The sequence below is a fragment of the Onychomys torridus genome, chromosome 18 (assembly GCF_903995425.1).
Source record: "Onychomys torridus chromosome 18, mOncTor1.1, whole genome shotgun sequence".
NCBI lineage: Eukaryota > Metazoa > Chordata > Mammalia > Rodentia > Cricetidae > Onychomys > Onychomys torridus.
Window position 1 is genome coordinate 31,174,004 of NC_050460.1, and position 25,713 is coordinate 31,199,716.

Sequence of the window (25,713 nt, forward strand, 5' to 3'; positions counted from 1 at the left end):
TAAGGTTTCTTTGCATAGTGCTAGCTGTCCTAGAACTCACTCTGTAGACCAGGCTGGCCTTGAACTCAGAGATCTACCTGCCTTTGCCTCCCGAGGGCTGGGATTAAAGGTGTGTGCTACCACCGCCCGGCACAGGTAGTTTTCTTATACATTTCTCAGTGGGAAAGACTAGTTCCCAGGCTATGTGGGACCACAGATCCTATCTCCTGGCCTTCTTTAAAAGTATCAAGATGTGCATGAGCAGGAATCCCACAAACCTGACTCACTCTATCTCTCACTCTTCCCATGATAAAATCCTCTCGGTCCACTGCTATGACCATCATCTCAATAGCCCACTTAGGTCCTCTACTACATGGACCCATTCCCCTCTCCTTTTGAGCTCAAAAGAGAAAAAACTACCACTGTCTTCAGTTCTCCTAGCTCCCCTGAAGCTATTCTGCTACTGTGGGAAGGTGTCAGGAAGAGGCTCTCTGCACCCCACCTTCAACTCTCCTGCATAAGGGCACCATACTATCCTGCTTAATTAAGCACATGGGAGAGCCAGAGGCCTGAGAAGATGAACACCCATCTGCAGCCAGGGTGACCCCTCCTCCTAGTCTGGGGAAGAATGGGCTGAGGGGTGAGCATGAGGGCTTTCCCAGTCACCCAGGAGGAGCAAGGCAAGAGCTCAGAAAAAAGGCTGCAGCCTCCCCACTAAGCCCACCAGAGAAAGCCACTGAGCCAGGACTCATGATTGGTTCCATCAGTCTCTTTAAGATTTTTCCCTGGGCTTCAGAGACCCAGAGAACTCAGTTCTAGGCTCTCCGGGGAGACTAGCCTGTAACCAATTTAATCACAGGGCAGATATGTGACATCTGTAGACTAAGGCAGTATAATAGGGTGACGCACACACAGGACTGCACTCAAGCTGTGCAGCTCAATGATCAGAACTTCTCCAGACACAGAGAACGAAGGACTTTCGATCACAGAGACTTGTTACATGAGATCAGCAACTGTTTCTTCTCAGTAAGAAGCCAAATCTCTCGAGGTCATGTCCTGTCCAAGTCCAGGGAACAAGAAAGCTGCTTTTTACTTCCAACACTCAAACCAGGATCTCAAGAGTCATGAGAAACAAAACATGCAGCTAAGCAGGCTCCAGTGAGTCCAGAAACACCTCCGCATGCTCGGATGCAACTATCACTGCTTTCTGTGGCACACCTGGACCTGGATGATTTCACAGTCAATCTCAGCATCTGTGAAGTTGTCCAGGTTTCTCTTGATTTGTAACAACCTTTAGCCAAACGATCCAAAAGCCTGAAGAGCTCTGATTAGGAAAGCACAGGGACAGACAGGAACAAGATCCGCCCAGTACAGAACAGCGGCTGAAGCAATGAACTAACGTAGAAAGCCCCAGGGCCACCTAATGGGAGCAGCAAATTTCTTTCCTAGTTGAGGATGCACACAGGAGGACAATGAGTGAAGGGAGGCAGAGGCATGTGAGGCAGGTACGCACAAGTCTCCATCCACATCGCCAAGGAGCTCCTCAAGGAGAGAGAGAAAGCAGGAACTAGTAAGTGGTTTCCTGGTTGTGTGAGTTCTGGTTTTCTATTGGGGAATTTCAAATGAAGTGGAAGGCCTGCTGCATCCAGTCCACGCGTGGGGTGGTAGCTGTCCAATTCTGTAATTTAGGCATCACAATCTCTATCTCTCCATGTCTCTTCACTCCGAAGTGGAAGGACTGCAGGGAAAGGCACATCACAGCTGCTTGGCCCTGTGGGTGGCGTCTTGGGCCAGTGAGATGTTCCCGTGGATGACCATGAGAATGCAGGTCACTGCATTCAAAGTCCCAGTGACAGAGCACAGTCCCTGAGCAGCTGGTGACTTAGGCAGACTTCCCGGGCTCAGATCCACACCTCATGGGTAAACATCACCGAGGGACGGATGGCAGCAGGCTCAGTAGAAGCGTTTTCGACTCTGGTCCTGCCATTTGTTGTAGAGTATGATACCAATAACAATGGCAAACACAGAAAACACCAGGGAGAAAAAGACGATAAGAAAGAGGGCCAGGCCACTCAGGGGTGCTGGTGGTACGGTCACTGAGGAAGAAGAAAAAAAGGTCAGAGATATGGAGCCCATCCTACAATGGATCAACAGATTGTCCAGTCCCCAGTTTCTGACACCCACTGCTGGGGAGCCAGAGCCCTGACTCCCCCTTTCCAGATGGTTCAATTTAAAAATGAAGCAGCCCACATGCTACTGCCTGCCTGTTACAGGACAGGTGGGAAGGTAGTGCAGGCATTCCATGTGCCTCAGAGGAGCACAGAGAGACCAACCTGACAGCTGTCGAGGCCAGTCACCCCAGACTCCATGGGCACGGCAGCCTCCTCCCTGACCATGGGCCATTTCCCAGGACCCCGCACTCACTCTCAGGCAGCTTCAGATTGTCCACTGAGGGCAGGAATGCATCTCGATGCATCTTCTCTTCTTCTGGGGTCCTCACCCCAGTCAGCTCAAACAACTTCAGCGAAATGACGTCATGGTTATCTAGAGGAGAGAGTCCGAGGATTACTCCAGCTGCCTCAACAAGAGGGCTTTTGGAGTTAGGAATCAGGGCTCAAGCCCCTGCTCCACTGATGGCAGTGACCTGAAGCCACCTTGAAATCTCCAGTAGAAAGAGAACTGTTAACAGGAGGAGGGCGGTGGAAATGAGGCAAATACAGCAGTTTTCTCTCCTATAGGCAATCTAGATTTCTTTTTTTTTTTTTTCCCAGAGCTGAGGACCAAACCCAGTGATCTAGATTCAGATACAGAACACAAATGCAAAAGGGGGCGATCTAGAGGGGAAAACTAGCAGGAGGGCACGAAGCCAGTGCTGGGGCAGTGGGTATGAAGGACAATGACACAGACGGATCAAAGTGTCATGTGAGCCCCGTGATGGTGCACACCTGTGACACCATCACTTAATTAAAAAAGAAAAAGCCAAGTGTGATGGCTCATGCCTTAATTCTAGCACCTGAGAGGCAGAGTCAGGAGAACTGATGCAAATTCAAGGCTAACTTGGTCTACATATCTGAGACTTAGGCCAGTGGGGGCTACACAGTGAGACTCTCTCAAAAGCAACAACTGTAAAACCCAACAAAAACCAGACTTCTTGCCAGGCAGTGATGGCACATGCCTTTAATCCCAGCACTTGGGAGGCAGAGGCAGGCGGATCTCTGTGAGTTCGAGGCCAGTCTGGTCAAGCTCCAGGGGACCTGATGCCCTCTTCTGGCTTGAACAGGCACCTGCACACACACACACACACTAAAATTTAAAACCTTAAAAAGCACTGAAGATGCTGGGCGGTAGTGGCGCACGCCTTTAACCCCAGCACTCGGGAGGCAGAGCCAGGCGGATCTCTGTGTGTTCGAGGCCAGCCTGGGCTACGAAGTGAGCTCCAGGAAAAGGCACAAAGCTACACAGGGAAACCCTGTCTTGAAAAACCAAAAAAAAAAGCACTGAAGATAACTAAATCCTCTATCATGCATTAAGAGGAGACAGAGCAAGCAGCACCACAGCTTCCTCTTGGTGGAGTATAAGCAAGCACACACATGCACATAGGCAGAGAGGAGAAATGGCCTCCCACCATCTGTTTAATGGGCCTTGGTCAGGGCAACATTACTTACATGGAAGATGCTGCTCCCCCAAACTCTGTTTCTTTGTGGCTGTTTGGAATTCTGGCCTTGATCTCCCTAATGCTACTACAAAGGGATCAAGAAACTAGAGACTAGGTCTCTCTTGTGCGTAAGTACTAGTGTAAGATAGTTTTACAGTGCAGCACAGGCTGGTCTTGATGGATGGGCCTCCTGCTTCAGTCTCCTGGAACTGGGATTACAGGTGTCTGATGCCACACCAGGTCCTACTTCTCTCCTTTGTTTGGTTTTAGGAGACAGGGTCTTTACTATGTAGCCCAAGCTGCTGGCCTCAAACCTGTGACTTTCTCATCTCAGCCTTCTTAATGATGGAATTATAGATGTGAGCCACTATACTTGACTTCTAACTTTTTGTTGTTGTTGTTGTTAAGTTGGTTTGGGGGCTTTTTAAAAGTTTTTTTGATTGGTTGGTTAAGACAGGGTCTCTCTCTGTAGCCCTGGCTATCCTGGAACTCACAGGAATCTACCCACCCCTGTCTCCTAAGTGCTGGAACTAAATGTGCATGCCATTACATATGGCCTTCTGGCTGTTCTCAGTTCTAGGCTTGTAACATTTCTTGTCTCAGATCTGTTGTCAACTAATTCTGGAGGAAGCTCCCTTTGGGGGGGGGGGTTGATATTTAGTACTGATTTCCTGTGAGCCTAACCTGGATTACTGATCGTTACTGTGGACACACCCACAGCTCCTTGATCTGCTACAAGAAGATAAAAAGCCATGGCAGGCCAGGTATGATGCACATATGCAATCTCAGCACTCAAGAAGCTGAGGCAGAAAGACCCTGAGTTCAAGGCAAGTCTGGGCTACATAGCAAGTTCTGGGCTAGCCTGGGCTACATAGACCCTCTCACAAAACAAAATGTCAAAAGAAGCTACACAGAAAATGGATATTTCCTCTTTTCCTTTCCTTTCTTTTTTGGGGCAGGGTTTCATTATGTAGCTCAAAGTGGCCTGGAACTGCTATATAGTCCAGCTCATCTTTCTTCTTTTTGTTTTTGTTTGTTTGGTTTTTTTTTGAGACAGGGTCTCACTATATAGCCCTAACTGCCTTGGAACTCGCTATGTAGACCATGCTGGCCTTAAACTCAGAGAACGTCCTGCCTTGGCTTCCTCCTTTTTCCTTTCCTTTGCCCGTCTCTGTCCTTCCTTCCATCAAAATAAAGCCAGGGCAATGCTCTCTACAGTGTATGGACATCTGATATAAAAATATAGGATATAGATATGATAGGATAAAAGGGTTAATTGTTGAACCTATTTTTAAAGAGCAACTTTTTAAAAATGTTTTACATTGGTATAAATTTTAGTTTATTGACATAAATTTAAAGTTAATTTTATTATACTGTATGTATATTTCTACTCTCATTTAAGGTATACTATGTTTATGCAGCTCATTTAAATTGTAATAGAATCCGTCCCTGATACATGGACAAGCTTTTGCGAGCCCAGTGACTGTGGTGTGATGCCTTGCACAGCCCTGGTGCAGTGGGGAGGGGTTTGGACCTGCCTAGGCTCAGTGTGCTGGGCTCTGCTGACTCCCCATGGGAGACCTTGATTTGAGAGATATAGGGATCTGAGGTGGCTAAGGTGGGAGGAGGGAGGAGGGGGGAATCTGTGGATGGTATGTAGAGTAAGTAGAAAATTTCTTAAGAAAGAAAGATGAAGCCAGGTGGTGGTGGCGCACTCCTGTAATCCCAGCACTCGGGAGGCAGAGGCAGGTGGATCTCTGAGTTCGAGGCCAGCCTGGTCTACAGAGCTAGTCCAGGACAGGCTCCAAAGCTACAGAGAAACCCTGTCTCAAAAAACAAAAAAACAAAAACAAAAAACAAACAAAAAAAGAAAGATGAAAAAAATTGTAATGGATTATTAAGAAATACAGATTAATAATTAGTCTTCTATGATAGTCAAACTTATAGTCATGTTAAGTTTTCTAGGTATACATAGATATAATTCAATCTTCAAACACTTCAAAGACCTACAGAATATGGCATTTAAAATGTTTTAAAATCTTAGACTTTTCTAGACAATGAGACACATCTGCTTCTGGCAGCACCAATTACTTCAAGGAAGATGATGGGGCACCAAAGACATTCCATATGGAATTTATCTTCTTCTTGACAAAAATAGCCATTTGGGCAAGAAACTGTTCTTGCCTGGACTGCATGACAAAATGTTGTATCAAATGGACATGCAGGACCCATAGGAAGGTAACCATTGAACTTTGCAAGGTAAGATGGTCCTTCAGGTTCCTGCTTCGCAGAAGAAACTGCCAGACATTCTACAGGGCACAGAGAAAAGTGACTGAGAGACTTTAGGACTATGGGCTGAAGATGGATGCCCCAACATTACAAAAGAACTTTGGGTAACTGTCCAGGTAATCAGCTGTCTCTGTCATTCTAGATTTTTGGAAGTTGCTTACAATGAACTTCCTGTTTACTTAGGTAATATTATATCCTTCTGGGGTCTTTGATGTAGCTGAAGACTAGATAGTTATAATTTTCCTTGGTTATGATAAAAGATGAATTAGATATAAAACTTTAAACTCACAAATATAGGATAGGTAAAATATTTTCTTTAATTTTGCCAAATACAAATAGACTAGATATTATAACTGTAATTCTTGCTTGATAACTGTTCTATTTATTATATGTAATTTTACTATGTTAAAGTTAAAACCTTCCTTTTTGATTAGACAGAAAAGGAGAGGTGCTGTGAGATGTTCTATATGCTGTGAATATATATTGCTCTGATTGGTTGATAAATAAAACGCTGATTGGCCAGTAGCCAGGCAGGAAGTATAGGCAGGTAAGCAGACAAGGAGAATTCTGGGAAGAGGAAGGCTGAGTCAGGAGTTGCCAGCCAGATACAGAGGAAGCAAGATGTGAAAGCAGAACTGGAAAAAGGTACCAAGCCACATGTCTAAACATAGATAAGAATTATGGGTTAATTTAAATGGAAGAGCTAGTCAATAATAAGCCTGAGCAAATAGATAAGCAGTTATAATTAATATTAAGCCTCTGTGTGATTATTTTTAAAAAGGCTGGGACAACTGAGAAATAGTTTCACTTTCTCAACAAGTTCTTGAATAAGAAAAATGAGACTTTGCTAGGTGTGGTAATGCATGCCTGTAATTCCAGCACGTAGAAGGTAGAGGCCAGGGCCAGAGTACAAAATTACACTGTCTTAAAACCAAACCAAACAACTAAAACCAAAAAAAAAAAAAAACAAAAACAAAAAAAACCCAACAACAACAAAACTATACTTCTACAGGTTAGAAATTTATAGATTTTTTAAATTGGCTGCCTGAGCCAAAACTAGGTAGAGTGTTGGCATGTTAATCAAGGAAGGTAAGTGTTTCAGGGTGCTGGTGAAATGAGCTGATGAGTGGTCAGCGAATACTGAAGACCAGAGCACTGTGCACGTCAAGGAGGCAGGTGCTGCTGGTACAAGAGCAGCACAGATGGCAAGGCAGAGAGAGGCAGGACCCAGCCCGGCTCGGGAGCAGGCAGATGGCTAGCAAACTGTACACATGCTCCATTCAAAATCTGAACAAAGAGGATTGGAGGCTGGTTAGGAGAGGATGATGGAGTCGAGGAACAGCTCTGTGAGGAGAAAGGGAACCGGGCACAGTGGTAAGTGTGGGGCAAGAAGCCTGACAACAGGAAAGGCCAGAAGAGGCAGGGAAGCAAGGCATTCACACATGCTCAAAGAGCTGCCTAGACGAGGGCACACACACTGCTTGAGTTAGTTCCTGGATACAACTGTCCTAAGAGAGCCTGGACTGGAGCTTTGACAGGATCTACACAGCAATGTCCAGCATTCTTAAGCCACATGCATGGCTTCCCATAGCTCCTTCATCTGGCTCTCTTCAGAGATGGCCTCACCAAGCCTTGGGTACTGACAAAAGGGGTCAACAGAGGAAGCACAGTGCAATACCAGAGAGATCCCCAGTGATGGAGGAAGTGCCGAAGTAATAGCCCCGGGGGAGACGGACCCCAGGCATCTCAATGCAGTCCCTCCACTCGTGTTTGCCATCAATATCCATCATTATCTAGAATAAAGGAAAGATCTATCAGGGACAGGCCACAGGAGCAAAGGTAGTGCATATCACCAACTGCTCCAAGACAGGACTCACCGTCAGATGCCTCTTGACATAGCGAATCACAAGGAAGGTGTCATAACGGAGATTTCGGACAATGGCTGTGCAGCCCCCCAGCTCTGTGGGCCGCCCATCCCGCTCATGGTCATAGCTGAGGGAGCCGTTGTTCACCATGGCTGAGATGTAGGGGAATACCCGCTGGGACACAGGGAGGGAAAAGCAGATGGTGAGGAAGAGCTCTTAGCAATGCCTGCATATTAGTGAGAAGAAATTGGCACCTTTCGGACGAGCAAACCACCCGGCCTCGTCTCAAGCACCCCTCCCCCCAGCACCCACATATAGATGATCACACAAGGGACATGGACCCAGGAAGCACTGAGCTCCACACGATGTTAGCAATGCTCCTTGCTCCAGACCTAGGGTAGACCTGAAGTGGCCCTGCAAGACTCTGGAGTTGGACTCTATTGCTCCCAGCAATCGCCACTTGGTACTTACATACTAGGAGTTTCCTTTTAACAGACAGACTACCTTTCTCCCCAGCTGCTGCTTGAAAAGGAAAATCATCTTCCAGGTCTCCACTTCAGCCCATCCCTCTGCCCAAGCAAAGTGTTCTGCGCACAGCAGGCATTCTGAAAATACCTGTTTGAGTGGGCAGGGAAACCTTTCCAGTCCGGATAGCTCCTTTCAGACTGTTATCCTACCAGTGCATGATGCCAAGTGAAATGGGACCCCAAAGCACTGCTGGGACAGGCTCTGGGCAGGCTTATCTACCCACAACCACTTTCCTTAGCCAAGACTTGCAGCCCATTCACACATAACTTCCAAGAATGCCAATAGCAAGAGGGCATCATCCCCCATATAGGAAAACTTGAACGTTTCCATGTTACCTACTCAGGTTTCCACTACTTAAGAGGTGCCTTCTCTCCAACAGAGCTGTAGAAGTAAATTCTTCCTCACAACTGATGAGCTAACCATTCCAGAATGATCCCAGTGCAAGCCAATGCAGAGAGGCAGGGTGATGGAAGGGAAGGGAACACAGGGCATGCTGCTCCTCAGACAAGCTCCACACTGTCCCAGTCAACATGCAAGGGGAAATGCAGTCAAGACCAGAGACTCGGAACGCCTGAGACAACAGCCACATGGATTCTAAGCAGCAAGAAATGTCAGAGGGACACATGAGAATAAGGGATGACCATGGGGAGTCAAGAACCGGGTACCTGGACTCCTGGAGAATAGCGCCTCTTCTGGGCCTGAGAGGGTCCAGCAGGGTTATTACAGAAACAAGATAGGACACAGAACACAGGAGACTGAGTCAGAAAGAGACAGCCTTGGAAGAGCTGTGACTCTGCTGTGGTGGATGAATTACCACCCTAAACCCCCAAACAGGATTTTAGGGTCCACAAAGGGTACTCAGCGAGTTCTTGAAGCTCTCACAGTATGTGCCAGAGGACACGCAAGGTGTCTGCACCTTTGTGAGGCTGCCTGGTACTATCATCAGATTCTCAAAGGAGTCTACTACAAAGGTCTCTCTACCCCATGGAAGGACCTGGGGCTTTTAGCAGCTTTATAAAACACACCATCTAGCACTGCCCAAACACAACTGGGTTATTTCTCCCAGAACACAGTATTTCTATAGCAACAGCAGGGGTGAGGGGTGGGAAGTGGGGGGTGTATTTAAAAAAAAAAAAAAAAAAAAAAGACTAAACTCTTCTAAATTTGAGATGTCTTGTACTGCTCAGGGTCTCAGGATACAGCTCTTGCCCAGAAGACAAAATTCCCACTGTATGAGACCATGAAATTACCTCTAATCCAAAGGGATCATTTACTCTCTAATTGAGCCTCATGGACATACATTTCCAAATAACCATTGTCACTCTAACCTACAACATGAGGGCAGGGTGAAGAAGCTCTGTGGGAGCACAGCAGCAGAAGATTTAGAAAATCATTGGGCTTGAGGGCACTTTAGCTTTGCCTCAGCAAATTTCCAGAGCTCTAAACTGCCAGCATCGAGAGAAACCCCCACAGGCTCAGCTCAGTCTGGTTTATAAGAGGGTGGGGGGAAGGGGATCCCAAAGCATCCGTTCCTCTCATCCTTAGTGAGCACCTATGGTAAGAGCCAGTACTCTTCCAAATACTGGGGTCCAGTGGGTCTAGGCTGGACTGGTATCTGGTCTCAGAGCTAACCCAGAGTGGGAGAGCCAGAGAGCCAGTAGATAAATAAAATTATTTCAGACCATAACTGCTATAATCCAAACAAAAAAGGCAATAATGGATAAGGGAACTCTGTTCTGATGGGACCCGGGTGGTTAGAGGGATCCAACCCGTGATCTGATGCATGAGAACAAGAGGTCAGTGTGCTGAGAACTCACAGAAGACAGGTATATCTGAAACCTACCTAGTGAGGAAGAGGCTGGTGCAAGACAAGACACAGACGACAGCATATAGGCCTCATGGATCAGGGTACTGGCCAGAGGCAGGGGGGTGGGGAGTAGGGGACACAGCAGGCCCCAGAGCAGCTTCCCAGAAGTTGTGAACCACTGGCAGAGCATACGCAGGACCCGAGAGGCATGTAGTCCATCCATGGATGGTAAGGCACCATAAAGTTACTCTTGTGTAACTCATTTCAGGCAAGGTAATTGCCAGCATGTTATTAAGTAATTAACAGAAATGGGATTCTCAGAAAGCTTGTAACTTCAGTGAACAATTAAGGAAAGGAAGGGATTAAAAAATGCCCTGGGGTGTGCTGATAACCCCAAGATTTGCTTCATTTATCACCTCTAATCACAAGTTTAATTTAGAATTGCAGAATGCCTAGGACAGCACTCTTTAGCCAAAGGTGTCCAACCCTTCCCAAGGCTGGTGTGACATCCAATCATCCAACAACAGGCAGGTGGTAAGCTGTGCCCAAGTCGACCTGGAGGAGCTTTTTGTCTCTACTCATCTAAGGGAACCCCAGTCAAAGGATGTCACAGCAGTCTGGAGTGGGTCACAAGGATTCATTCTTGGTTCTGTTTTTTGAGATAGAGCTTCACATAGCCCTGGCTGGCATCAAACTCCCTGTATAGCCAAGGATGACTCTGAGTTTCTCCTCTCCTACCTGTACTTCCCAAACGCTTGGAATAAAGAATGTGCCACCACACCTAGTTTAATGCAGTGCTAAGGGATCAAATCCAGGACTTCCTGAATGCGATCGACACATTCTAATTGAGCCACATGCTTGGCCTCAGGAAGACCATGACATGCAGTCAAAATTAAATACTGCACTAGATGGCACTGAGCCCCATGGCCCCAAAGCTACCATCTGTCTGCTTTAGCAACTCACACTATGCCTTCAACTCTTAACCTCACACAGCAGTAAGCTGCTGAATGCCAGTTCATTTTCTGCTCCTAGTTAGGAGTTTTTAAAGTGTTTCTTGCATAGCCACTGATTTCACATGGCAGCAGAGTGACAGCCCTGTGGCTGGAACCAAACTGAAAAGAATCACACCAATCTAAGCAAGGTGGAAGTTTCATTCCTAATTTCAGAGTCACCAAAAACAAGTGATGTCCACCTGTGTCCAAATGAACACCGTCTATAGCACAGGAAATGTTTCAAAACTCTGTTCTGTGGAGCTACTCATGGTTTTTAAAATGACCCTCTACTACTAGCTAATTTTTGTTTTATTGTGTTGTGGTTTTTTTTTTTTTTGAGACAAGGTTTCTCTGTGTAACAGCCCTGGCTACCCTGAACTTGTTTCTGTAGACCAGGCTGGCTCGAACTCAGAGATTCGCCTGCCTGCAGAGAGTTTGGTTTAAAGGTGCAAGCCACCACCAGCAGCTAATTTTACAGTATTCTCTGACTAAAAAGATACTCATCACTCATCCTTGGACCCTCCCACTCTCTGGGGTTTTCTCACTTTTCTTTTCTGGTCACTGGTGTTTTGCCTGCATGTATGTCTGTGTGAGGGTGTCAGAAGCCCTGGAACTGGAGTTATAGACAGTTTTGAACCACCATGTGGGTGCTGGGATTTGAACCTGGGTCCTCTGGAAGAGCGGTCAGTGCTTTTAACTGTTGAGCCATCTCTCCAGTCCCTCACTTTTCTTAATAAATCAGCTTCTTTCGCTTTGTAAAAAAAAAAAAAAAAAAAAAAAAAAAAAAAAAGCTGGCATGTAGCTTAGATCTAGGTAGACTGGACAAGGCCTTGGGTACCACATAAAACTAGGTATGGTGGTACATGCCTGTAAGTCCACAGTCATCCTTGGTTACACAGCAAACTCCAGGCCAGCATCAAATACATGAGACCCTGTTTCTCCCTACCAAAGGATACACATGAACCTTTGGACTTCTGGATTCGATGCTAAAATTCTACAGCCCAAAGCCCATAGGTTAATCACCTAACACAAAAGAGTACAGAGGACCTCTCCTAACCATCTTACACTGCTTATAGCTGCACACCTTTGGGTGAGCTATGCGACCCTCACATCACTACACTTCTTGGAATCAGCGAGAATGGTGGGTATAGCTCACAGGACTAACTATGGGAAGAAGATGAGGTGGGTGGACCGCTTGACATAATGCCTGGCATTCAGGAGGAAGTCAATAAAATTCCAGTCACTTAATAGCTAAATTAATGAATTTTTAGATTAGATATTATTCAAAGCCAAACATTCATGATTGAGGGGAGTAATTTCCTTGGCTGGCACAGACCACCAAAATGTCCAGAAACATTTGGCTCAGTTTCTTTTCCTTTTTTTAAAAATTAAGTCAGCTGGGCAGTGGTGGCGCACGCCTTTAACCCCAGCACTTGGGAGGCAGAGCCAGGCAGATCTCTGAGAGTTCAAGGCCAGCCTGGGCTACCAAGTGAGTTCCAGGAAAAGGCACAAAGCTACACAGAGAAACCCTGTCTTGAAAAACCAAAATAATAAATAAATAAAAGTCATCTATAATACCATTTTACAAAAATGCATATTTTAACACCAAAAAACAAAGAACTATATTACTTCCTAAAACACACTCCAATACTTAGCACACAGGAATTCACTTCTCTGTTGAGAATTTTGAACAGGGAAACCTCTGATCACAGCATCCAAGCTCACCAACTAGCACAAGGGGCACTTTGAGGGCACCACTTGCCAACCTAAGCCTGCCACCAACTGTTACTATGTTCCTGACACTCCACAGCTGAGCTGTGAAGACAAGGTGGGGAAAGGAAGGACAAGAGAAGGCGGCCACAGCAGCCTCTGCCAAGACGTCTGCCAAATGTTCCCGATGATCCAGTTAGTGGATGAGAAACAGCAGCATTTACTGAGGACCGAGTCTTCAGGACACTCTGTTCAGTGATGATTCACATGCTTTCACTTAATTCTCAATCCTAGGAGCCAGTACTGGGATCCTCATTTTTAAAATTGATTTATTTCTCAAGGAAAGGGACCACCTGTGTGATGTGGTGCACTTTGAGGTCCAAGGACAACTTGAGGGAGCTGGTTCTCTCCTTTTACATGTGGGTCCTGGAGGTCAAACTCGCTTGGCGACAAGCACCATTAACAGCTGAGCCATCTCTGTGATCCACAGTATCCTCGTTTCACAGATAAGAATTCTCATCCAAGAGAACAGTGGTATTCAGTAATGCCCTTAAGGTCTGAAACCAAGTAATTCGGATCCCAGAGCCCCAACTCAATCACACTGCAATACTAATCTATCCATCAATATTTTTAAAAGAAGTCTCTCTCAGCCAATATTCAGGAGGGAGAGGCAGGAGGACTGCTGCAATTCAAAGCCACGCAGAGATACAAAGTAAGACCCTGTGTATTAAAAAAAAGAGAGGCAGCAAGATGGCTCAATGGGGGAAGACACTTCAATGCCACTTCTAGCTGCACCTATCCCTTTCCAAACCTGACACTGCAGTTCTCTTTAGCAGGAACCCACACATAAGGAACATGGAGAACCTGAGCAGTGCCCATGACACTCAGAGCAGCAACAATCAGGCAAAGTCTCACCACATGACTCCATCAGCCCCAAACCCCCATTAACTTCCCACTAACTCAGTGACTCTCATCTCCACTTCTCAGCTCCTCAAAGAATATGAGAAAAGTGGTACTTTCAGGTCCCCTAAATGACACTTACATACTTGAACATCATCATGAGCTAGGAAACTTAAAAAAAAAAAAAAAAAAAAAAAAAAAAATGGAGTCACAGCTAAGTTTTATAACAAGAAAACTCTGGATGTTGCTGGCGCATGCCTTTAATCCCAGTACTTGGGAGGCAGAGGCAGGTGGATCTCTGAGACTGAGGCCAGCCTGGTCTACAGAGTGAGTTCCAGGACAACCAGGGCTACACAGAGAAACACTGTCTCAAAAAACAGAAAGAAAAAAATTTTAAAAGAAAGAAAGAAAGAGAGAAAGAGAGAAAGAAAAAGATTTCCTGGGCCAAAAGTAAAAAAGACCAAATAGGACTAGTTTCATTATCAAGAAAAGGACTAAAGGAACACAAGGTGTACATACATGTGTTTGTATGCCTGTGTTGTATGTGTGTGTGTGTGTGGGGGGGGGGAGCAGTGTTAGGTACTTAGAACGTGTCTTTAAGACATTGATGTCAATTTTCTTCCAGTTAAAAGGAGGAAAAACAAATTATATATATATATATACATACATACATACATACATACATACATACATACACACAGTTCTATAGTTATATGGGAAGTGCCTCAAACACACTTCTAAGCTAGCTTAGTCGGGACAGCCTGGAGAGCTGTTCATTTCACCGCCCAGCCAGCTGCTTCTAACTCCCATGGGTGAGGCTCAAGCCTGTCACAGACCAGAATGAGGGCCAAGCCTGCCAACAGCTGTACTTCTGGTCTTCCAGAAAGTCTCTTGACACTAGACTGATTTCAAGTGAATGAAGACATCTGTGCTCCAAGGGTGCTACCAAGTTCCCCACAGTGCTCACAAACATCCAGGGTCACATGGAAACATGTTCATCAGTGGACAGGCTGCAGACCAAAAGGGGCCAAAAGGCTGGGGGCTCATCTTTCAACCATTTCTACAGCAACACTGAGATATAATCCATATACCACTCATCCACCCAAAGTGGTTTTTGGTATGTGTTAAGTTAGGGTGATGCTTATCAATTTCTGAACCTCTTTATCACTCCATAACTCTGTACCCACTGGTAGTCACTGTCCCCCTCCCAACCTGAGAGCCCCAGCCCTGACAACCACTCATCTACCTTGTCTCTATGGCTCTGACCACAGTTCATAAGGATGGGCTCACACAATAAGCAGGACTCTTGTGACTGGCTTTTCTCTTGTAACTAAGTCACCCATATTGGAACCCACAGCAATACTTCTGTTCTCACTGAGGATTTCAGCTGATAAACATCTGAGGTGTATCTGTTTGGGCTGCTATGAACGTCTGTGGACAAGGTTTTTCGTGGATGCTTTTATTTCTCTTGGCTATACATATGCAAGTGGATATCTCACGGGATAAGAGAATCTCTATCTTCAGCCCTCTGAAGAAATGTCTGTTTTCCAACTAGATCGTTGTACACGTCCACAAGCAGCATGCACGGGCTCCAAATGACATCACATCCTTTCAACATGTATACCTCCTCACCTGCATTCTAATGGCTGAGGTTTTCATCTGTGTCTCCAAAAGTTAATGGCGTAGAACATCTTTTCATGTTTAGTGGCCATTTATTTATCTCCTTCAGGTAAATATCTATTCAGACCCTTGGCCTATTATTGTATTGGCTTGTTTTTAAGTTACAAGTTATTTATATAATTCTCTGTATGTTCTAGAAATGGGTTAGTACAGTTGGCATGCATTTCCCCCACCTGACAGGTGATCTCACTTTCTTGGGGTGCTCTCAGTGGGGGCATCCAGGGCCTTGTACATGAGACAATCCTCTCCTGCGCTCTGACACCAGCCCTCCTCCTGATCGTGTGCTGTGAAGCACATAGATCACTACCTCACAAAATTAATCTTAGGCCAGGTGGAAGTGGCACACGCCTTTAATCCCAGCAGAGGCAGGCAGATCTCTATGAGTTTGAGGCCAGCCTGGTCTACAGAGCAAGATCCAGGGCAGGCACCAAAGCTACCCTGTCTTGAAAACAAACAAACAAACAAAAAATTTTTAATTTTAGATTTATTTTATGTGTCTGAGTGTCTTTCCTGCATGCCTGTCTGTGCACCATATGCATGCCAGCAGAGGTCAGAAGTGGGCATGGGATCCACATAACTAGAGTTATTTATAGATGGCTGTGAGCCACCGTGTGGTACCGGGAGGTGAACCCAGGCCCTTTGCAGGAGGACCTGCTGCTCTTAACAGCTGAGCCATCTCTCCAGTCCCAAGTCACTACTTTGGATGGAGCCCAGATTGCCTGGGCTTCTTTTGTCATTTCTGCTTTTCTTACCATACCTAAGAAGCCAAAACAATGGAAGTGGAGTTCTTGGAGTCAGATCTATGACACCAACAAGCTTTACCGACTTTCTTCCGCACTTCAGTCTTACCCACAAAGCAGAGATGGTAACAGCTGTAACAAAGAGTCGCTACAAGGAAATAATGCATGTGGAACAATGCCTGGCACTCTTGCACATAAGAGTAAACCACACCACTGACAAAACATATTTGATTTTAGCCTCTGAGACATGGAAAAGAAGACAATTTTCTACATTCTCTGGACTGAATAGAAGCTCAAAGAACCGAAACCACACATTGAAATTACCTAATGTCTCTTCTCCCAAGAAAGAACTCCATGGGCGAGAAGACAATGGACGGACGGGTGAGGAAAGCGTCAGAACGAAGGAAAGCCTGAGAATGGGCAGAGCCTACAACAGCTGCTGCCCTGACCAAGACAGCTTCTCTATGCTTATCCATTGCTAAAGAGGAATCACACTGTGAGTGTTTCAATGCTGACCAACCACTTGGGCACACAGTCTCAGCGTGGCTGATGTGCCTAAGAGGGAGGAGAATGAACAGTCAAGAAGGCAGCTCCCAAAATGTGCATCATAACAAGGCTGCTGGCAGCTTTCTTTCTAGCCTCTATTTGATGCTCTGTATTTCCTTATATCCCCTGTCCTTCTTATACCCCTCAGAGTGCCTTAATATATGCTTTCCCTCATCTGCAGACCTCAGTGTAAATGGTATTTCCTGGAGGAGGGCTTTGTAGCCGCCACCACCGCCACATCATGATTAGATGAGTCTACTGGATCTTCTCAAAGTGCCCCGGAGTCCCACCAATCTCCACACTTCAGAGCACAGAGACTATTCTGGTCTTGTGAACTCCCAGGCCCTGGCATCTAGCAAGGATGTGATGTGCCTGGAACGAAGAGGAGCCCAGAGGAAACATGGAGACACAACTCTAACTGACCCACAGTAGAAAGTGACTCACCTCACATAGGTCTCACTTTCCAGCTCCTCTAAAGTGAACAATGGGAAATTCTGACTGTTACACCTGAGCATGGCATGCATAGTGGTCACATTTTAAACTTTTCCTGATAAACCCTTGGGGGAAAATAAGTGATCGCCATCTCCATTCTCAACTCTGCCTTCTGTAGGGCACCCAGTAACAACTTGCCATTTTTCTACCATCTGATGGCAATGCCACAGGAGAGAGAGGATATAGTCCTGTGCCAGTTAAGGAAGTGCTAAAGAACCCTCAGTGATAGTCAATAAGCTCTGTGATGTCTAGACATTGGGTTCCAACAGGATGTTAGATTTGAGGCAGGTGTGGTGGGCCCATTTATAAATCCCAGGACTCAGAAGGCTGAGGATGAAGATTATGATTAGTTCAAGGTCAGCCTGGGCTACATAGTGAGACCTTATTATTATAAATAAATGCTATGGTTTTACCAACTTCTTTTTTCTTACACCCTTCCTTATAAGTGACAGGACCTGTCTCAAAAAAAGCTAAAGATGCTGGACAGGGCAAGTGGCCAAAGAGAGCACACAGTAATGGTCAAAGTCCCAGGTACTCATCTTTCCCCTTGCTCTGGCCCTAACCTAGGAGCCACAACTCCACCAGTCACATGTGCTCAGTTCCAGTGGCTACCTTATGGGACTGAGTGAGAACATTGCAGGCACTAGAGAAAAAGCACCCAGTGTGACATTATTCCTGAAGGACTGCTGGGGTCACAAAGAGTCCTCTCCAGGAAAACAACGACAACAAAAATGCCAAGGACATTAACTTTGGAAGGTCAACAGATGGGGCCTCACTGTCTCTCCCGTCTCTTCCTGCACACTGTCCCTGAGGGAAAGAACTGTGAGATAGATCAGTGTGGCTGCCCTAAACTCTGACACTCCGCCATTACCTCTTGCTGCTTCTCCTCATTGGGGTAGGTGTCTACAAACACTCCCAGCCCCACAAATTTGTCCATGTTTCCAAACACAGGCCCTAGAGAGAGAGAAGAGATGATGAACAATGACATAAAGCCAGGAGTTGACAAAGGGCTGATATCTTATATGACAGAGGAAACGGTGATATTCAAATGACCCAAGCATTTCCTATGATGAGCGCACGTGCATACACACGCATACACACACACACACACACACACACACACACACACACGCCCTCAGCAAAGTGCATGACCTATAGCTGGGCCCACTAAACAGCTCAAGTTGGCTGTTGCTGAAGGCAGGAAAAGAGGGAAAGCCACTGCAACCTTGTTTGGTACTATAGTAGCTCCCTGATCCAAACTGGTTGCTAAGACACTCCTACCTACAGAATTCTGCTTCACAAACACTCGGTGAAGATTATGCCCCCAAGAGAGAACTGAATTCCCAAGTTCTATTTCTTGCTGCAAGAGATCAGGTCAAATCAGGTTTAGCCTGCCATCCACTTGGAGCACTGACTCCAACAATAGCAAGGAAAACAAATTCTTCTCTTAACTCAAGTGCTGAGATTGTTGAGTGTGGATGTCCAGAAGAAACTGGCTCACTGGCCTCCAGTGTTCACGAGAGCCAGTGCATTCAGCCAGCCAATGGCTAGGCTTCACAGGGAAACACAGAAGAAACCAACAAGCAAGAAATCAGTGCAGGATGAGCCAAGTTCAGACTGCTTAGGATTTAAAACCCCATTTTAGAGACTCAATGGGCTAATGTTCATTTATAGACATGAAAAGAGAGAGAAAACTTGAAGGGCCCTTCTCAAAAAGAGGGCACAGGAATAAACAGGCCTGACACACCCATGCAGGAGCAACCCAGGGTCCCTAATACCTGGCTGCATCCGATCCTTTGTGTACCAGATTGCCAAGCCATCTCCATGCAGATTCTTCTTCCCTTGTCCATGGATCTTGAAGTGCACCTGCAGTTCCCAGTCTTTCAGGAAACATGGCTAACATGAAGAAGACAGATGTATAAAGGAGGAGCGTGAAATTTGAAACCCATTAGCCCTCAACAGCAATCCACAGACTTGGAAAAGTGGCTTTGGTAACAAGGCTAAAGTTAAAATGATATCTAGATTTTGGAAGTGCTCCTGCCATAAAACTAAACAGAGTGAGCCATTCAGCTGTTTAAGGTAAACCACCTGATTATCCTCACATCGTCCAGCAGAAACAGGATAGTACATGCAAGCTGGAAAAGGCATGTTAGTCTCCCATGATCGACATCTACCCAGCAGCACATCTCAGCCGACTGGGTAAAGAGGGTTGACTTAATACTTATTTGCAACTGAAGCTTATTCCTCTGACAGAAGGACTCTAAAAAGCTGGGATTCAAAGAAAGGTCAAAGCCTCATTCATTAAAAAAAAGGGTAAGAAAAGCTAAGAGGTTTCCAGGGGTAATTAGCAGATGCTATGAAGAACTCTAATTAGCTAAAGCTGGCATTTGGCCAAGCTGAGGGGTAAGCCTGAGTTCCCAAGAGAACAAATAGTAAGCTACAATCCCCAAAACTTTTGTGCCCATGGCCAGGAAGCATAAGTGTGCCAGAGGCAAATGCCACCCCCTTCCACTGGGACAGCCTCTTGGGGGTGGGGAACACTAAGGAGATGGGTGTCACTCAGACTTTCGTCCAGTTTTGGAATTGTGTATCAAATCCTTATAAAAACAGAGAAGCGGTGAGTGGCTGACTAAGTGTTCAGCACAGTCAGTGTTTTCTTTCCAGGAGGAGCACAGTGAGCACAGTATTTGGTTGGGGGAGGCTCTAATAAAATCTGCTGTGAAGAAAGAAGGGAAGGGTTCAGCCCGGTTTGGCCAGGCTCAGCCAAAGGCTTCCAAAAGCCTGTTCTGGGCCTTGAGCAACACATTGCTTGATCATTTTCCGTTTTTTGTTTGTTTTTAATTCCTGGGACATCATCCAAAAGAATTAGCATTAGGAATACAGAGTCAAAATGAAAAGAGGTTGGACACTTTTTCACAGCAGGGAGCCCTGATATCTCCAATAGTCTGCCCCATTCTGTCTTTTCATTTTGGGTTATCTCTCTGCTGTCTCATTTAGCTTTCTTTCAGGGCAAGAAAGACTCAGCAGCGGAAAGCTGTCCTGCAGCCAGAGGTGGTACGACAGTCCTGGAAGAAGGCAAGGCAGAGAATGGAGTCAGGAGGTACTTGTCACTAATCCTTGGCCTTGGGTATCACAATGCTATATAGTTTTGCTCAGGGTGGTGTTTAACAGTGGTTCTGAAACTTTGCTGCATGTTTGGAAACTCCAATGACCTAGCTAGTAGTGGTGGCTCACGCCTTTAATTCCAACACTCGGAAGGCAGAGGCAGGAGGATCTCTGAGTTCTAGGCCAGCCTGGTCTGCATCGATTTCCAGGACAGCAAGTGCTATACAGAGAAACCTTGGGGGAGGGGGAGACCCCATGACCAAATTGCAACCTATTCCAATTAAATCTGGGATGGGATCCAGGCATAAACTCCAGTGGACAGGCAAATTTGAGAACCACTTGCACAAACTATGTATCCTACTCAAATAGCTCAAAAGTAATTCCTTGGTTTCATTCTGTTGAGAATATAGGCATCAGAGAATCTTATAGATTAAGGCATTAATCCTAGTACATCAATGCAGCTGAGAGCAGGTCTAATAATAGCACATATTTCTGTTACTCCTGCAGCAGACTTTGCACAAAGTCTTTTCGTGCCCACTGCCTGACAACTCAGACGGGCAACTCAAACAGTATTATGAAGTCAGTTTAACAGGTGAAGGCATAGAAAACTGAGCACTCGGGAGGCAGAGGCAGGCGGATCTCTGTGAGTTCGAGGCCAGCCTGGGCTACAGAGCTAGTCCAGGACAGGCTCCAAAGCTACACAGAGAAACGCTGTCTCAAATAAAAACAAAACAAAAAACTGAGAGGCTAAGCGACCTGCCTAGGGATCATGGCTCATGGTGGCTGGGTAACCAAATTGGATTTAGGATCCAAGTCAGTCAACTGATTCTAGCATCTTCTGCCATGCCCCATATTGAGCTCAGCACTACAATCTAGGTTACGGGGCCAGCCTGTGCAGATGGCTCACAGAACAAGTGCTCTTAGCCCTCTGCTCCTTTAGAACTCTTAGAGAAAAATGAACAGGGAAAAGAAAGTCCTCTTTTATGAGACCCATTCACCGCATCTACAGCTAATGAGAAAAACCATGGGAGTGTAAGATTTCCTTGCTCTCATTTACAGGAGCCCAAGAGAAAATACCAATGGATGCCAAGGTCATCCCTAAAAGTAACAGAGTTGTGAATGTTTAGGAAGGATCTGGGAAAAGGAAAAAGATCATCTTACACTTGCACAAAATCACAGTGCAGCCAGCCATGCCAGGTGCTCACTTCTTGCCATCATACCTCAAGGAAGACAACTAGAAAGGGTCCAGAGGACAAACACAATGACTAGAATAGCTCAAAGTGATCGTCACACTGAAATAGAAACTTAAACTCTTGACTGAAACAGGGGAAGGCTACTAGGATGAAGTCTGGGATAGATGTATTTCTTTTTTTGGTTTTTTGAGACACGGTTTCTCTGTAGTTTTGGTGCCTGTCCTGAATCTCGATGAGACCAGGCTGGCCTCAAAGTCAGAGAGATCCGCCTAGCTCTGCCTCCTGAGTACTGGGATTAAAGGCAGGGATATATGTACTTCTTAGTACTTCTTAACATTTATTTATTTAGTGGTAGTGTCCCACGATGCTGCCCAGGCTGAGACTGAATTTCTAGGCTTAACTAACTCCCCTACCTTAGCCCCCCAAGTAACTACAAGTGCATAATACCATATCCAGGGCAGAGAGGTTGAATCAGAAGGACCACAGGTTTGAGGCCAGCCTAGGCTATTACCAAGTTCAAGGACAGCTTGGGTTACATGACAAGAAGCAAACAACAAAAAGAGCACAACCAAAACAATAGTTTTCTGTTTTACAAAGTAATTAAGATTTAAGCTATTAAACCCCAAAACGTGGTATGTCAGGCTAATGAAAAAATGAATTATTTGCTCTAACAACAGGGCAACAGAGAAATATCCGATTTCTTTTTTATGAAGTTCATCTGAACTAAAGACTTTCACTTTTTTTAATGATTTATTTTTACTTTATGTGCATCGGTGTTCTGCCTGCATGTATGTCTGCATGAGGGTGTCAGATGCCCTGGAACTGGTTTTGTAAATAAGCTGTGGATGTGGGGAACTGAACCTGAGTCCTCTGGAAGAGCAGACAGTACTCTCAACCACTGAGCCATCTCTTCAGCCCTCTAAAGACTTTTATTATCTTTAGAAGATGGAACACTTGGAAAAGATGGTAAAAAGTAAACTCAAAGTCATTTCTGAGCTTTTTTAGGACATTTAGGGTCCTAACACAGGAAGCCTCTTACCACCCGATTCCACAAGGCACCCTGTTTACTTTGCATATCTGGAGTGAGTCGGATATACTGGGTCATCACCATGGCATTGCCCATCAGGTTCCACAGCGAAGAACTGCTCGTTCCCACACCTATGGGAGGGAATACACCAGCTCATATTCTTCATCAATTAGTTCTCAGAGCCACCACAGATCCTACCAAAGTTGCAGCCATTATCTCTTTTTTTTTTCAGTATTAATAAATAAACCTTTTTTTTTTTTTTTTTTTAAATAGGATCTTAATATGTTACCCAGGCTGATCTCAAATTCCTATACTTATGCAATCCTTCTGCCTCGGCTGCCTGAACTACTGGGACCATAGGGGCTTGCCATCACACCAAGCTTCCTTTAGCTAAGTCCTTCAGGTGAACCCAACGCACCTCTGAGCTGTCATTTATGCATGGCACAGTAACCATAATTCAGATCCAGTCTTCCCCATTTTATGTGTGGGTGAACCTCAGCAAGAATTTTCTCATTTATAAACAGACTGACCCTCACACGCTGTGGGCTCAATCATATTCTTCATTTACAATCGGTCTCTCAAATGTGAAGCTGATTCTTCCCCAGTCTCTCGGACTATAAGTATCTCCAGGGTGAAACCCAGTCTAACCCATAGTATCAGCAGGGACCAACGCTAAGGAGGTACTCGGTACACCTGCTAAATAAATGAAATCTTAGCAATAGCGTGCAGCTTTCTGCGGTTTGAACCTTGTTTTCTGCACCCTCTATCCGCAGCTCTGTGGGGAAAACAAACTCGTATTAAGCTCTCTGCACTAATTTCTCCTCTTTGTAGACACCTGTGTCAATTTTCTGGCATTGAGCTGTGCTTGGAGACCTAGAAATCCCTAAAGAGAGCAAAGCTAACCAGCCTCTCTTTCATCATCAGAGCTCGCGGCCTGGGAAGGAGCAGGTGTTCTCAACAGCAAACAGACTTTGTTTCTCCTTTCTTACTCCGATCAAGTTCCACCCGGTTCTTTCTCCTGCTTTATTTCCAAGGCAGCCACCTCTCCATCCCGACACTGGCCCATGGCTAACGGTCCTCAATCATCCCTGCTTATTCTCTCTCCTTCTCATACTTCTGTCCAAATCCAAACTCCTTCCTCTGAGCCCGACACTGGCGACATCTGAGAGCTCTGCCTAGACCTACTAGCAACTTCCAGCGCTCGGGAAGGGACGGGGGTGGGGGCGGACCCTGTCCTTGGGACCTGTGGCTCATCGAAGGGGCGGGGATCCTCGGGGGCGCCCCCTCCCGCCCGTGACAGCGTCTCTCCCCGAGCTCAGTGTCCCCATGCCCGCCCTCCCCTGCGCGACCCCCTCGCCCCGGGCGCCTCACCCTGGTAGGGCTTCGACAGCGAGTGCTCCCGTTTCAAGTACTCCACCGCTTGGCCCGCCCTGACGTGCCACGGCCCCTGCACAGACCCCAACAAAAGGAGAAGGAGCCATAGCCGGACCCCGTCCCGAGCCCACGCGCGCAGCCGCCACCGCGGCCACCAGGAGGGTCTCACAACCGCCGCCATCTTTCCCACCGCCGGCCCTTCATCAAAAAGCCCGCCCCGTTGCCCAACCCATTGGCCTGCAGAACCATCGGCCCGACCTCCCATTGGCTCCTGGGGAGTCCCCGCCCCCGCAGGTGAGTATCTCACCGATTGGCTGTCTAGTAGCAGTTGCCTTGCCAACCCAGGCAAGGGGCGTTGCCGAATAGCCAGACTTTTTTTTTTTTTTTTTTCTTTTGTCCTAGGCTTCACCAGGCCTGCTGGTAACATAGTGGTTCTTAGTTTCTGCATTCTGTAGTAAATTTAAAGCGATAAAACATTTTTTTTTTCCGATCCCAAGCAAATGTTCTATCGTCACCGCCATTTGTATTTACCTGACCACCAAGCTGTCAGTCAGGAAGACTTACAAATGAAAACAGCAATAGACAAATCCGTTGGTAAAGGATCTGGCCTAGAATGTCGGGGAGTGTTGGAAATCCCCACACTCTGGAGACTGAGGCAGGAAGATGGGGAGTTCAAAGCCAACCTAGTGAGTTAGAGCGCAACCTAAGTAACTCATTAAAATGAGACAGATGGTAAATTATAAAATGTATAAAAGACCGAACGAGCATTATCAACCAGTATCACCGGATGACATTTATAGAAATGAAACGTTTGCCAAACCGGGGGGGGGGGGGGGGGTTGAAAACACACCATCCATTCCCTTTCCATAGCTTTTTTCAAGCCACAATAACCTATATCCATCATGGTTTCATCATCCTGTTATTCATCAGCCTTAATAGCATGCCATCACCTTCAGGAAGGAGACATAAGTCCCTCGACTGGGCACATAAAGCTCTCTACCTTGGGGCCCTGACCCTTTCCTGTAGCCAAACTGCCCACAGCGTCCTTATTTCACCACGTTCCAGCTTCCTCATCGGCTTGCTCACTCACTTCCTACTCTTTCAGAAACTGGCTTCCTCTTACCTACTTCCTCCTGGAGGCTTTCCTTGATTCCCTCCAGCCAGAGCATGTGTGCATCTCTGAGCTCTGAATATGCTCCACAGATATCTACAAAGGACTTGTCAGATCTGTGTCTACATCTTCCCAAGAGACATAGTCAATGTTAACGCTTTCCTGAGCATGAGTAACGAGAAACACAACATGAGTTTGCTTCAGGGAAGACTGGCTTTTACTGATGATTCTTTATGAACTCCACCCAAAACCGTGACAGACATTCAGAACTGCAGTTAATCTGTTTAAGTCACATCCTGACTGTCAAACCGTTCATGACCCACAATAGCCATAGGATAAAATCCAGTCTCCCTAGTGTAGCATTCAAAGCCCTTTACAACCTGATCAGCTAAGTCTGTACACAGGTCTATTAAAAATGGTATCACTGGAATTATGTAACTCAGTTAACAAATTATGCATTTTTTCCCTTTCAAGGAATGCAGCTAACAGGCCACCAGAAGCAGTTCTTACTCATTTCCTATACCAGGCCCCACCAACTTCTCCACTCCCCTAACCTTTACCACCAATACAGAGAAAGGGTTCTAATGGTTCCAAAGAACTATTCCAACTGTATTTCTCTGTCAACTAGATTGTTTATGTCGTGCTTAAATAATAAAATTTAACCTTTTATTATTTTTGTTAATTTTTGATAAGTATTGGGTCCCCGGTATTCCTCCACCA

At 45.9% G+C, this 25,713-nt stretch overlaps 1 protein-coding gene across 5 annotated transcripts; it reads right to left on the minus strand.

Moving 5' to 3' along the window:
- Nucleotides 1-727: 727 nt before the first annotated feature.
- Lman2l (lectin, mannose binding 2 like) lies at nt 728-24,081 on the minus strand. 5 transcript variants are annotated; one of them, XM_036167729.1, is made up of 9 exons: nt 23,880-24,081; nt 22,521-22,639; nt 18,962-19,079; nt 18,055-18,137; nt 8,982-9,014; nt 7,801-7,962; nt 7,602-7,716; nt 2,404-2,523; nt 728-2,075 (listed from the first exon to the last, which is right to left on the minus strand). In XM_036167729.1, the coding sequence occupies exons 1-9, from the start codon at nt 24,061-24,063 to the stop codon at nt 1,933-1,935; spliced, it is 1,077 nt and encodes a 358-aa protein (XP_036023622.1). In that variant the 5' UTR covers nt 24,064-24,081; the 3' UTR covers nt 728-1,932. The 5 variants fall into 5 exon arrangements, with proteins under 5 accessions (XP_036023622.1, XP_036023623.1, XP_036023624.1 ...); XM_036167730.1 differs by lacking the exon at nt 8,982-9,014; XM_036167731.1 differs by lacking the exons at nt 18,055-18,137; nt 18,962-19,079 and having other exon boundaries at nt 23,880-24,071.
- Between the last annotated feature and the right edge of the window lie 1,632 nt (nt 24,082-25,713).